Genomic DNA, 14,252 nt, shown 5'->3' with positions numbered 1-14,252 from the left:
TGCGAGGCCAGGCGAGATGGCTCAAGCCTAGAATCCCAGCACTTAGAGAGGGCAAGGTGGGCAAATTGCTTGATCCCAGAAGTTCGCGATCAGCATGGGTGAAACGGCAGAACCCTACCTCTACCAAAAAAAAAAAAAAAAAAAAAAAAAAAAAAAAAAAAATGCCTATAGTCCAAGCTACTTGGGAGGCTGAGGTGGAAGGATTGCTTGAGCCCAGAAGGTTGAAGCTGCAGCAAGTCGTGTTCACGCCACTGCACTCCAGGCTGGGTGACAAAGTGTCTGGCACTCAGCAAGCACCATAAACATGTTTGGTATTATTACTATATAATATCACCGTTACTAAGACCATTTCTTTAGGGAAGAATACATTATGGCTTAGAAATTTAACTTACTTTGTATATTCGTTTAAAAAATATTCTTAAACATTAAATATTTAGTGTAATTGCAAAATGCTATGGAAATAAAGTTATTAATTTCATCAGGAAAAAGCATATGTAGAAAGCTTAGAATCTGGGTAGAAAGATTTTATTTGACATAGATTTTAAAGTTGAGGAAGATTTGACAGGTGATGGAGGGAGATATAGACACAACAAACAGAAGTACAGAGGCCAAAATGTACAGAGGCATTTGAGTGACAGAACAGTTCCAGATATGCCTACCTAGGGGTTTGGGAGAGGGAGACGTACTGGGGAGAGAATACCAGAAAGCAGGTTGGGTCTAGAAAGCCCTGAAGGTCTAAGAAGGTCCTGAGTTCAGGATACTGTGTAGTGTTACTTCACACTCTAGTCAAGTGATTCTGAGACTTGGTCACGCATCAGAGGGCTGGCTAAACACATTGTTGTCTCCACCGCAAAGTATGTGATTCAGCAGATTTGAGGTGGAACTGGAAATGTGGATTTTTAACATTCTTAGGTGATATTGATGGTGTGGTCCAGGGACCTTGCTTTGAAGACTGCTGCCCTGGGCAGTTGGGATCCATGGAATGTTTGGAAGTAAAAGAATAAAATTATTGCCAAGGCAGGTTGGTCACCTGAGGTCAAGAGTTTGAGACCAGCCTGGCCAACATAGTGAAACCCCGTCTCTACTAAAAATACAAACAATTAGCAGTGTATGGTGTCATGGACCTGTAGTCCCCAGCTACTCAAGAGGCTGAGGCAGGAGAATTCCTTGAACCCAGGTGGCAGAGGTCGCAGTGAACTGAGATCACGCCATTGCACTCCAGCCTGGGTAACAAGAGTGAAACTCCATTTCAAAAAAAAAAAAAAAAAAAAAAGGATAAAATTATCATAACTGTGTCAAAAAAGATGACATTTAGCAGAGTGATAGATATATTGGAGAGGAAAGGGCCCAGTGATGGTAAGACCAATTACTTTGAGTATTCCATATGTGAGGTCATCAGAGAATGAGCCATGATTGGAGGTGAAAAGGCTGGGAGTGTTGATTCTTCATTTATTTTAGGGCTTATCTGATTCATTTATTAACAATGGAGATGATGCTACCTCTGAATACCTTTGACATTTTCTTAGGGTTGTCAAATTTAGCAGATAAAAATTCAGAATGGCCACTTATATTTGAGTCTCAAATAAAAACGAAATAACTTTGTAGTGTAGGTTTGCCCTAAATATAGCATGGATTACTTATGCTAAAAAATTATACATTTTTAAAATCTGAAATTCAAATTTAACTGGCCATCTTGTATGTTATATTGCAACCTCACACTAAATGGAATTCTATGATCCTTTTTGGAAGTATTTTGTGAGCTTTTACTATTTTGTTTCAGATTTTGACGAATGTCACTCTAATCCCTGTCGGAATGGAGCCACATGTGTTGATGGTTTAAACACATTCAGGTGCCTCTGCCTTCCAAGTTATGTTGGTGCACTTTGTGAACGAGGTAAGAGCTGTTGCAACGTTTGTGTGATGAAAATTATTGATGTTTTTTGCAATTTTGGTCTCACTGCATATTCTTTCTCGCAGTGGAAATTCACGTCTTCTTAGGTTTCCTTATTCACGGATAGCTCAAAACATCTGAATAATAGTGTTGGCTTGATTACGGTTGCTTAGCTGATAGATTGGAATTACAGACAGCACACTGAGTTGCATTTAAAGACATCCAGCCAATAAAAGGAATGTTGTCATTGTCATATGTATTTTTCTTGGGGACAAATGAAGAACTGACCTTAATGTGGCTCGTGCACCAAGGAGTACTGAATTCAATGTTACAGCTGTTATGATTTTCTCCTCCTAAGCACTTGAGACTCAATGGGCTTGTTTTTCATCATCAACCATATCTGGAGAATGAGTTGATATAGTTGTTAGATACATATGCCTTGGCACATGCTAAGTAGAAGATACTGTGAATCTGCTCACCAGGAAATTTTCCTACTAAAGAAGCATTGACTTTTTCTGAATGAAAGAAAGCCCTATGTTCATGATGGCTTGAATCTCATGATTCCTGTAATTTGCATTTTATGGCCAACCTGAGAATGTATTTTAGGTGGTTAATGGTAGCATTTGTCGGTCCATCAATAAGGAACAGATTGCATGCTAAGCACACTCAGCTTTGGACTGTGGATTTCCTCTACTTAAACTCATACAGTGGTTTGGCTTTGACAAAAGTGTTCACTGCCAAACTTCCATTCCACCAGACAAACTGAAAATGCATTAGATACTCAGACACATTGGGCTGGTCCCACATTCTGCTTCATGGTGTTAATCCGGACGTCACTGCAATGAATACAAATTCAAAAGGAGCACATATTGAATTGACATTCCAAGTGGATGGATGATGGCTACAATTTTAAGTGTTGGGTTTTTTTCTTTTTTTATTGCATAGGGTGAATCTGTTTGTTTTAGATTTTGTACATAAAGATAGACTAAGCAAGATCCTCTTCTTAAAGTAAAAACATTAGAAATATGCCATTTGTTGAAGAAAACAAAAGCCTGAGACAGTTGAGACATTGCAATATGTTAAACAGGATCCTGGCTTCCATGAGTTCCATGTACAAAGAAGCAATTTCAAAAAATCGTTTGTTCAGCATGCATTTATTGGGTACCTACTGTCTTCCAAGCACTGTTCTGGGCATTGGAAATAAAAGTATGAACAAAACAAAGTCCCTGATCCTGGTGACTTAGCATAACTCTTGGTAGACTATACTTTATAGACTATCAAATGCATCCAGGCACATTATTTCATTTGGTTGGCACAGCATTTCTATGCATTAAGTGGGCTAGAAATTAAGGCTCAGAGAAAAAAAGTGATGTGTTTAACGTCACACAGCTGGTAAATCATACAACGGGAAAAGTGAACCTAGATGGCTTCACTCTACAGCCCGAGTTTCTCTCAATATCTTCACACTTCTAAAGTAACTCTCAAAGATAAACATTTTATTTATATGTTTATCTGATGGATTGAGTGGTAACAGATTTTTGGAAGAGATTTTGGAGCCATTTACCTTTTCTCTTTCTTTTCAAAAGAATATTGAAAGTAAAAAGTTTTAATTAATTTTATTTCCGATGCCAACTAACTTTCAGGTATTTTCTATTCTATTTAAAAGTAAGTTTGATTTTCATGCACATTATTTGCTGAGAAACATTGATCCCAGTCTGTTTATGCAGTGCAGCTGTGCTCCTGTGATTTATTGCCAGGATACTGAAAGATTTTTTTCTCCTCTTTTCAGGTTGCCTAAGAACAAATGTTTTCTTCATTAACAGCAGCTTTGTTGCCTAAACAATTTTCTATCCAAAGTTCAGTGATGACTGTGTCGTTGTTCCTGCAGCTGACATTTTCTGTTCTCTGCACTAGTAACTTCCCAAGTCACAGTTACTCTGGAACAGAGGACACATTTTGGTGCAATAATTACAGATATAATATCTAGAAAGGGCTATTGGAACAGTAGAGAGGCAGTTCTGGCTGCACAAACTGCTCTAGGCAAAGTCAGTGATACAGCTCGCCAGTGAGAAGTGTAGAGGGTGGCACTTTCTTAGGAAATATCTCAGAGTTGTTGAAAGCGTTACCTGTACAGCATCAAAAGAATCGATTTTTGGTGAAATTGTCTGTGATCGTTTCACATTCTATGTTCATGAATAGGAGCTGGGCACACCACAAATCTTTCTTTGTATTGTAACCTATTGAAACAACCTATTTTTTTTTTTTTTTTGATATCCTCTTTAAAACCTGTAGGAGTTTTAAAGCATAAGTCTTTCCATACATTGAATGATTTTTGAGAAAATGTCATCCACAAGGGTTGTCTTTTGATAAATAAAAAGAGTTTCACATGATTTTTAGGTAAGGTTGAAAAAACAAATAAACTATTTCTATTAATAATAGAAATAGCATCCTGGGAGATGCAGTTTGACACATTATCCTTCATTACATATTTGTTGAATTCATGAATAATAACATTTAAGTGAACCAATGTGGCTAGTTGGCTTTATTTATTTATTTATTTATTTATTTTTACAGAAAAAGCTACTCTAAGTGGTTTTTGCAGATATATTTATAATCATTGAGAAGCTATTATTTAGATAGTACAGATAAATACATTCTTCCAGTTTGGTTTTAACAAACTCTGCCTCTATTTTTTGGACCTGTGTTCTGATAGGAATGTATGCATCTGCTAACTGAGACAGGTATTGTAGTAGTGATATGCTCATCCATCTACATTTTGTGATCATCCGGGTTTTCTAGGAAAAATATTTAATGATAAACTATTTAAAAAACAAAAAGGGAGCCAAGTGCGATAGCTCACACCTATAATCCCAGCATTCTGGGAGGCCAAGGTGGGTGGATCACCTGAGGTCAGGTGTTCAAGACCAGCCTGGAAAACATGGTGAAACCCATCTCCACCAAAAAATACAAGAATTAGCCAGGCATGGTGGTGCACACCTGTAGTCCCAACTACTTGGGAGGCTGAGGCAGAAGACTTGCTTGAACCCAGGAGGCAGAGGTAGCAGTGAGCCGAGATCGTGCCACTGCACTCCAGCCTGGGTGACAGAGCGAGACTCCATCACACACACATACACACAGAGACAAAAAAGGGGAAACCAAACTAAAACCAGTTGGGTTAATAGCAGATAAGAAAGAGGATGTAGAAAAGTTTTTCTGATGTATTATTCAGGAAGTTAAAAATCTCCAGAATTTTACATCATGTATCTTAAATGATAATGTCCATGGTTCAGGCAAGTTATACCATTACAAATCACATTATTGACTTTGGCAGTAAGAATGTTGGAAAAATTATTTTGACTCTCCTCCTCTGTAAACTAACCCCCTCGCGTATGAGCCTTTTCATAGGAAGAGCTGTGTTCTCCTTACCCTTCTCACCTTACCTCTAAATTCTTCTGAATGAACTTCTCCAAAGCGGAAATACTACATCCAAGTAGCCAAAACTTGCTTCATTTTGAGGCACTGAGTGCTACTTTTATACCAAACCGTGTAGCTGTGTCTTGAGTCCTTTCCTATGAGATTTGGTGATCTCCAAACAACACTTTAATAAACGCAAAACTTCCAGGGCACATTACTCAAAAGAATTAGTCAGCTGGCTGCAACTAAACAACAGTCCTGATAGACTAAACTGAAATAAATGCTGCTCTCAGATAAGCTGCATCTGTTGTGTGAGTATGGTTTTAATCACTGAAGCCAGGAAAAAAAATGAAGTCTTCCAGCATTCATACTTTCCCATGGTTATAGAAAGAGGAGTAACAGGAAAGAGAGTCAAGAGACAATTTGAGTTTCAATTTGGCCACCAAAACTAACGTTAAAGCAAACGTTTAATTTAATTTAGTAGGGTTGCATTTTCTATTAATCAGCAAATTTGGGTGGGGGGATACTTATTAGGTCATCTGAAAGGTTTTCTTGGTGCCTGAAATTCTATAAACTTGGCAATTTTGTTAGTTTTTACATGTAACTACTTCAATATAATTGTAGGATGTAGTTTGTGAAAGTCAAAATTATTTCTACTGATTATTATTTAATATATAGTGTAACCCCACCTGTGGATGAGTGATTCCGTGAGAAGACTGCCAATGGGAATACAGTGCTATGCACAAGGCTACTTTCTTATGAAATTAAGTAAAAATGGGCAACCTAGAAAGTGTAGCTGATACTGCCAGTGTAAAATTTAGATATATTTGAAAAATATTCTCATCCCACTGGAATATCAGTTACAGGTGCTTATTGTGATACGCACACACACATATGCACACACACACATAGGTATATGACTTGGTGGAATGGGGGTGTGAGTTAAATAATTTGTTATTTCATTTTTAATAAATGTAAAATCTTGATGGATTTTCCTTGGGAGTTACCTATCTTATCTTTCTTTTTAGGAAGAAGGCATAAGTTCTAGCTATTTCCCAGAAGGTACCTATTCATAAAGGATTTTTTTCTCTTTGTCAGTTAAAACATGACAAAGCTATCTTGTGACTTCTCAGATAGCTCTTTGGAAAGTGGAAGAGGACTACTTTCAGAAACTTTGAAGTTGTTATGCAAATAGGGCATTTGTAATCCTATTAGCCGGAATTCTTATCTATCCCTTGAATGAGTCTCTTAGAAAAGTTGTGTTGGTAAGGAATTAGCCCCAGTTGCTTCACAAGTTAAGTCAGCCAACACTACAGCAGCCCAAGAGGTTTTGGCTGGCCCCTCTTCCAGTTTTCTCTGGCTTTAATCAAGAAAGTTACTGTTAGATGCTGCCTTTGCAGTCCAAAGATGTACAGCCATCCACTTCGCACGAATTGGTTGGGCTGACTTTATAATAATTTCTTTGTCATCGTGACCAAATTTTATGTATCGGTTACTTCAGGGACATTGCACAGATATTGGCTTGGGTATCCTATTAATGCTTGGATCTGGGTGCCAAGTTTGAATGACGTATGTGTGTTTAATAAGCTCCTGCCTGTTTTCTCCCAGACACCGAGACATGTGACTATGGCTGGCACAAATTCCAAGGGCAGTGCTACAAATACTTTGCCCATCGACGCACATGGGATGCAGCCGAACGGGAATGCCGTCTGCAGGGCGCCCATCTCACGAGCATCCTGTCTCACGAAGAACAAATGTTTGTTAATCGTATGTACCAATTAGACATGGGTTTCCTGGAACTTCACTCATTCTCATCACTCTCTTAGTTTTGTCTGTGTGCAAGTGAAAAGAAGTAGCTTTTTCAATCACAATACAACTTATCAGATCCCTCATCTGTGAATTACTTAAAATCATCTCACCTGTGTTAAGTCCCCATTTTGGGGAAACATTCAGCTATAATATAAGAAGGCATTCATTAGTCTACCAGCAGTAATAGGTGAAACACATGCTGTAGGTTGAATCATAAGAAATTGTTATTTGATCATTTTAAAATTTACAAAAACAGCCATTTCTCATGGCTCAATAAAATTCTTACTATGGTCATACTTTTGTAGTCTCTATTTTCAATATGTATATGCCTGTCCAAAATGACAGTTGCTTTCTGTTATTTTTATCCTGCTAATTAAAATGGAATTGTTAACAACAGCACCCTAATCTTACCTTTTGGGCATATTGATTCTCATTCAAGTTTCTAAATATTTTAAACTGTGGAAAGTGAGCTACATCCTAAGAACTTGAATAGGTGGAGACGCAATGCTGATGCAACTTAATATCAGAGGTGTTTAATAACTCCTTCATCCGCAGCAAAAAAGGAGAGCAACTAGTTTTTATGTAGCCATATGTAGAAATTTGTGGCTCATAAAGTATTTTTTTTTAAAGAGAGAGTGTCTTGCTATGTTGTCCAGACTCCTCTTAAACCTCTGGACTCAAGTAATCCTCCCACCTCTGCTTCGCAAAATGCTGGCATTATAGGCATGAGCCACCATTCCGAGCCCTGTGAAGCATTGTTTGATGTTCCATTAATGATTTTCTCATGATGCCTACTATCTTTTAGAAGTTTGTTAATTTGTAATCTGGGATAGAGGTTCGTTTAACTTTACTGTGTGTTATCGTTGCTGGTGACTCACCTCATGATATTTTTGAGGATAAATTTGTAGCAATATCTAATCTAGGTGTTCACGAAGTAAAATGCTTTGAGAAGAAACACTTCCAAAATGAGGATAGCATAGATAAGATCTGGCACATTTTATTGGGTCACTGAATTTTTGCCAATGGCTTTACTTAACAACAGCTAAAAAACAGAAAATTTCTATCATGAGTAAGGATGAAAAAATTTAATTATAATAAATTGCTAGGAAAATTATTGTCTATGCCTGATATTTTAATGTTTCACAGTGTTTGCGCATTAAGTTTTTCATTTAAAGCACATTGGGCAGAAGAACAAAAGACAGGCTAGGAGAGATTTTTTTATGAGCAACCTAAATAAAAATCCAACCAGTAAAGAGAATGCATGATTCCAACTGAAAATAATTTTCTTTGATATATTTTCATCCATATATGGAAAATGTAGTACAAATGTCTGTGTGGTTTCCTATCCCTTAGGTGTGGGCCATGATTATCAGTGGATAGGCCTCAATGACAAGATGTTTGAGCATGACTTCCGCTGGACTGATGGCAGCACACTGGTAAGATGCCTTTGAAAAGGATGTCAGGCCGGGCGCCGTGGCTCAAGCCTGTAATCCCAGCACTTTGGGAGGCCGAGTCGGGTGGATCACGAGGTCGAGAGATCGAGACCACCCTGGTCAACATGGTGAAACCCTGTCTCTACTAAAAATACAAAAAAAAACTAGCTGGGCGTGGTGGTGCGTGCCTGTAATCCCAGCTACTTAGGAGGCTGAGGCAGGAGAATTGCCTGAACCCAGGAGGCGGAGGTTGCGGTGAGCCAAGATCGCGCCATTGCACTCCAGCCTGGGTAACAAGAGCAAAACTCTGTCTCAAAATTAAAAAAAAAAAAAAAAGAAAAGAAAAAAGAAAATGATGTCAAGTTCTACATTCGGGAAACTTGGTACTGTGCACTGATTACATATTACAGAGGGTGCATTAGAGACTTGATCGAGGTCACTCAGTGAAACAGGGAAGGATTAGAAGAGTTCCAAGCTAACTGATCCAACATCCAGTACTCTCTTCAATAGTTGTGGTTCTCTTTAAAAGAGGAGTGTACCAATCATGAGGTCAGGAGTTCGAGACCAGCCTGGCCAATAAAAAAAAAAGTGTACCAGATTTTCATCAAACCAGAAAATTGCTAGAATTCCCTTGGGTCTGCCTTTCAGATAAGCTTCAGAGCAAAAAGAAAAAGAATAAATAAAGGAGAAAAGTCCTTTTTAAAAAGTACCTTTCCCTTTTAAATACTTGCACTGGAAATCTGCTATAAGGCATGGCTCATTTTTATCCAAGCAAAAATATTCATTTTTTTTAATCTTAAAGAAGATTGTTGATATGGTCTTGTGAATCTTTGCTGACTAATTACATATTTCAACTTTTTTTTTCTAATTTTTTTTAAAGAAAGAAGTGACTTGGAAATGCTGGCCACAACTTTGAGTAGGCTGTAATAGGTTCTTAGAACAGGTGAAGCTGTTTTGAGCCACTCCTACTAAACTCAGATGAATCTAATTCTTTTTGAAAGTGTTCAAATGTGATTGGCTATACTAATGGTACTCAGTGCTGGCTGTTCATTAGAATCACCAGGAATATGCAATGAAAAACTGGCGTTAGGCCTTCTCCCAGGTTGATTACAGCAAAACCTCTATCCGCTGTATTTTCTCAGCGTTCCACAGGTAATTCTGAAATGCAGAGTTTTCCACTGGGCTAGAGAGTAAGTGTCAATTAAATTCTATATTAGAAAATAAGTAAAAAATTAAAAATGACTTTAAAGGCCTTTTTGTGTGTGAATTACTTAGGTAATACTTCAGTTTCATTCATTATCTAGCACTTGTTTGGATTTAATGAGTTTGACAAAATAGAAGGTTTATTCTAGAATAGATGCCAAAGTAGTCTCTGCTTTTGGAAGTTCTGCTGTTTTAAGTAAAGCTTCTCCTACTCACTTTATCTACATGGCGGCCACTGCATTAAGCACCTGCATGTGTGTATTCCCTACAATGACTTTTAACCCAAAAACATTGGGTTTTCCTTCACCTGTTTTACAGGTAAAGAAAAGGAAGGTCAGTTAGGTTGTGCTATTTCTCTGGAATCACAAAGCCGTTAATGGATGAAGCCAGAATTTGAACTTAGGCCTGTCTCCAAAGCCACAGTTTCTTCTGACTGGTACCTCTTTGGCTTTAAAAAGACTGTATCCCTTATTACATGTTTTGCTTTGAGCAACCCCAAATAAGACCTGAATTTCTCTCTCTGTCACCACTGTTTATGTTTAATCAGCACTGTTTCACTGTTTGCCATTCAAGTTTGTAAGTAGGTTCTTTGGCAAGATGTGAGAAAAGTAGGGCAAGTAGGTTGTTCTTAAAATACGTTCCCAGTAAGCTGTAGGAACCACAGCCTTAGACTCCGTAGGCTCATTTTCTTCTGTTAATAATTGTCCTGGATGGATGTATTGGATGTTTATCCGCAATTGTTGCCTCTTTATGTTTGCATTTGGCTGTACTTAGTGGGATAATATTGGTCCATTAGATTAATAGCAATTGGTATGGCATGAATCCTTATATTATATTCATTTTAATTGAAGATAATTCTGTTCTTATTAATTTAATTTCTAAGTGAACATATGATTAAGAGGATTATTTCTACATATTATAGATAAACTGTTTTTTATAATTTCGTTAATGCATATCATACAGTGTATGCATGTAATGAGTTTTCTTTGCTAAATGTGTACTTCATTCTTACGGAATAAATTGGGTTTTAGGATGCCCACTATTAAGTCTACCTCCCACAAGTTTCCCTTATTTATAGCCCAGTGAAAAGTGTGGGGTTTTGTGAGCCCCCATCATGCATACAGAAGCTGGCACGCCCAGGAATCAGCTGGCCATTTCTGTCTAGTTACTGCTTATGTGTGCCTTGCAGATGCAGGCCATGACTTAGCTCAAAGTGTACCCATTGTCTGGGTTCCCGTATCTTCCAGCCCTGAGCCTAGAACAGCTGCATTTGGCCAGATGGAGTGTATGAAAAATCTGTTTTTCCTACACACTGACCTGACTGAACCAAGCCCCATCTATTTCTAATCTGTCATTTGTTACGTAGATTTGATGTACATGTTTTCATTCTTAGCATGTATGTGTGTTACTCGACGTTTATTCTGGTCTCTCCCTTAGCAGTTTACCTCTTCAAAGAAGTAATTGTTTTCCCTGCTTTTTACTTCTCATGGTGTCTGAGATAAAGTGTTATCCTTTATTCCTGTGTGCTTGGTTAAAGAGACTTTATATCCACCCATATCTGGCAGCTGTGTGGGTTCTGTGGAATATCTTAGGAAATTTCTTTTCTGCCACGTGCCATGCAGGTGAACTTGACTCATCGCATGCCATTATTTCTCTACACCAAAGCAAGGCAACTCAGCTAGTTTTTGTCTGTGTCTATTAATTTTTAATGTGAGTACACAAAAACTCTGCAAGAAATAACAATGACCATTTCCGTAGTCCAGAATGCTCCTAAACATGGTAAATTAGTGAGCATGGCACCTTGTCAAAAAAGAAATATTAATTTTCCTCAGTAGCTTCCAGAGGAAGATAACATGAGCTGTTGTATAGATAACTATACAGCATAAACAAGAACCTTACTGTTAATTAGTTGGCACTTTTACTTGAAATATAAGGATTATGGAGAATGCACTGAAGGCCTTACTTTGAAGAAGACACATGATGAAACGTATTAACGAGCAAAGTTTATCAAAGAAATGACACGAGTAAATCCAGAAAAGAGCTCTGACAGACTCTTGGTTTCTTCTTAATTCACTCTTTGTGTAAAATAAAAGTGTGTTAAGGAGTGTCCCTTCACTTTGAACGTTCTGGAAGAGAACAGACCGTCTGTCCCGGAGCTGGCCTCCCTCGAGTTCCACTGATCTGCCCACTGTCTTGCCTTTGTAACCACCCTTTCCTCTGTCCTTTTCCTCTCTGATGAAGCCTAGGTGTCCCTTCAACTCGTTCGTAGTTTTTTCTACAGTCACCATCCCCTTAACGGGTTCCATATGTGTGCAGGCCTTTGAATGAAATCCTTCTCCTTTGTTTCGCTGTTTACCCCACGGTTTTTGCTTTTGAAAATATCCCTAACGCTGAAGTCTTCATCGGGGGAAGCAGTATCTGCTTGTACTTGGAATGATGTTAATTTGACTGTGTGCAGTTTTAAGGGCTTTGTTTGTTTTGGAGTGATTTCTCTCCTCTTCCACACCCTCTTTCCCTCCATTTTCTCTTTGAAGATTTATTAGAGCCTCTCCATCTTGGGCGGCAGAACAGTATTAAAACAAAAAGAACCTTTCATATTGACCTTAATCTATCTTTTGACAGTTAGTTTTACAGTCCAGTAAGAACAGACAAGTTTATATTAGGTCTCAATTTCAATGATCCTTTTTATTGAAATAATTAAATTTGGCTTTCAATAAACTTACAGTATACGTGTATCATATTTAATATGATTATGCTATGCAGCTAGACTAATTCAACTTGTATACTAAATTAATGATGTTGTTTGACCAAGTTATCTAAATTGCCCTTATTCTTGAAATTCTTAATGGATTAATTCCACATTACTGGCCTCTATAATAGGATATTGATATCATTGATAAAATGTCAAATTCTTATGTCTGTTTTATTTTAAAAATCTATTACTTATTTTCTTTGGGGTGTTTGCCCAGTAAATTTCACAAAAGTGAATTCACAAATAAAGTTGTGCCTAGGCTTACCCTTGTGATTTATATTAAGATTATTTTCTTTTAATGCATTTCAGTTTTTACTTTGTCACGTGGCTTTCTCCTAACCCAGTTATTCTTTAACTTGACTATTGTTAACTTGACTGTTGTTCTCTGTAGCAAGATGCACACACTGCTTTATTGGAAACCCTAACAAATAACTTCACTAATAAATTGCTTTTCTTGTCACCCAAGGAATATCTTCAAAGACACTCAGTTAAACCATCCAAGTTAAATATACATTAAAGCTGGTGAACTTAAACAAACTGTTTCTTATCTAGCTTATATACTATTAGCTGACTTTTACGTTCTTCCTTTAACCAACTGTTAAATGAATGACTAGTCAGAGTGTTTTCCTTCAGATCTGTTTTCCAGTGCTCCTGACCTTTTCCTTCCCTGGCTATGAACTCTTATTCCTCCCTTAAAATTCTTCAGTGTCTGCTCATTGCCTTCGGTATAAAGTTTTAATTATTAGTATGGCAGACACAGCTATTCCACTCCGCCTGCCACTTCCTAAAGCTACAGGATCTCAAAAATACTTTCAGTTCCTGGCATAAGCCATGACTTCTTACTCCTGGGGGGCTTTGCCAATACTGGCCCTAGCGTTTAGCATATTCTCACGTCTTGTCCTAATTTCATCTCACAAAGAGTCAAATACCCTGCAGAGCCAAGGGTCTCCCTCCAGGAAGCCTTCTTTGCGGGGTATGACTATTGAGCTCCTCTTCTGTGCTCCCACATCCTTTTTTCTCTCTTTCCATCCTAACTCAGGCCCCCGTAAAACTGATATCCTGACACTGAGCCTTCTGAGATAGGAATTAACCTACATCTCTATTTTTTTCAGCACCTAGCAGAGTAGTTGACATAGAATATATATTTAATAAATGTTTGAATAAACCAGTGATAATTAGTATACACACATTGCTCAGCCGACTCTTACCTTTTGAATCCTGAAATGAACACATGATGACTTTTGGCTGAATCTCTGTTTGACATTTCTTGTTTACCTAAATTAAAGATTTTATTTAAAATTGTACCAGTATGAAAAACATCAAAACATAATAGATGGGTTTTATGGTGAAAAGACAAAAAAAAAAAAAGATGTTTCTTAAAAATAGAAGTATATAGCTGAACATAATGCATCTGAGAAAAGTATCAGCCCAAAGGAAAACAAGTGTTTTTACTAGAAATGAGAACAATTTTGTCCATGGTTGTCCTAGAAACACCTTTGCAATAAACTTTGGAAATTAAAAATGGAAAGTAAACCTTCAGACTCTGCCACCCCTGCAGGTTTGAGTTACATCAGGGCAGGTTTTCCGTGAAATTTTAAGAAACCAACAATTACTCAGAACTTTGGAGGAGGATTTTTTTTTTTCCACATAGGCACATATTCAGTAGGTATACTTTCTGAATAAAAATGAGCTTTAAAAACCTTATAATTTATATCCAAAATGGAGTGAAACAAACAAAAGAAAATATCAC

At 37.6% G+C, this 14,252-nt stretch overlaps 1 protein-coding gene across 3 annotated transcripts in view; it reads left to right on the top strand.

The window, feature by feature from the left end:
* Positions 1–14,252, top strand: part of VCAN (versican) — a 107,275-nt gene that overhangs the window by 75,372 nt on the left and 17,651 nt on the right. For all 3 annotated transcript variants that reach the window (XM_003920784.4, XM_074384085.1, XM_010340685.3), the window contains 3 exons: positions 1,781–1,894; positions 6,914–7,072; positions 8,468–8,550. In XM_003920784.4, coding sequence (XP_003920833.2) covers positions 1,781–1,894; positions 6,914–7,072; positions 8,468–8,550 — 356 coding nt within the window. The remainder of the gene's footprint in view (positions 1–1,780; positions 1,895–6,913; positions 7,073–8,467; positions 8,551–14,252) is intronic.

Source organism: Saimiri boliviensis, chromosome 1, assembly GCF_048565385.1.
Source record: "Saimiri boliviensis isolate mSaiBol1 chromosome 1, mSaiBol1.pri, whole genome shotgun sequence".
NCBI classification, from domain to species: domain Eukaryota; kingdom Metazoa; phylum Chordata; class Mammalia; order Primates; family Cebidae; genus Saimiri; species Saimiri boliviensis.
Note: the sequence above shows the minus strand (reverse complement) of the source record. Positions and strands in the feature narration are given on the sequence as shown.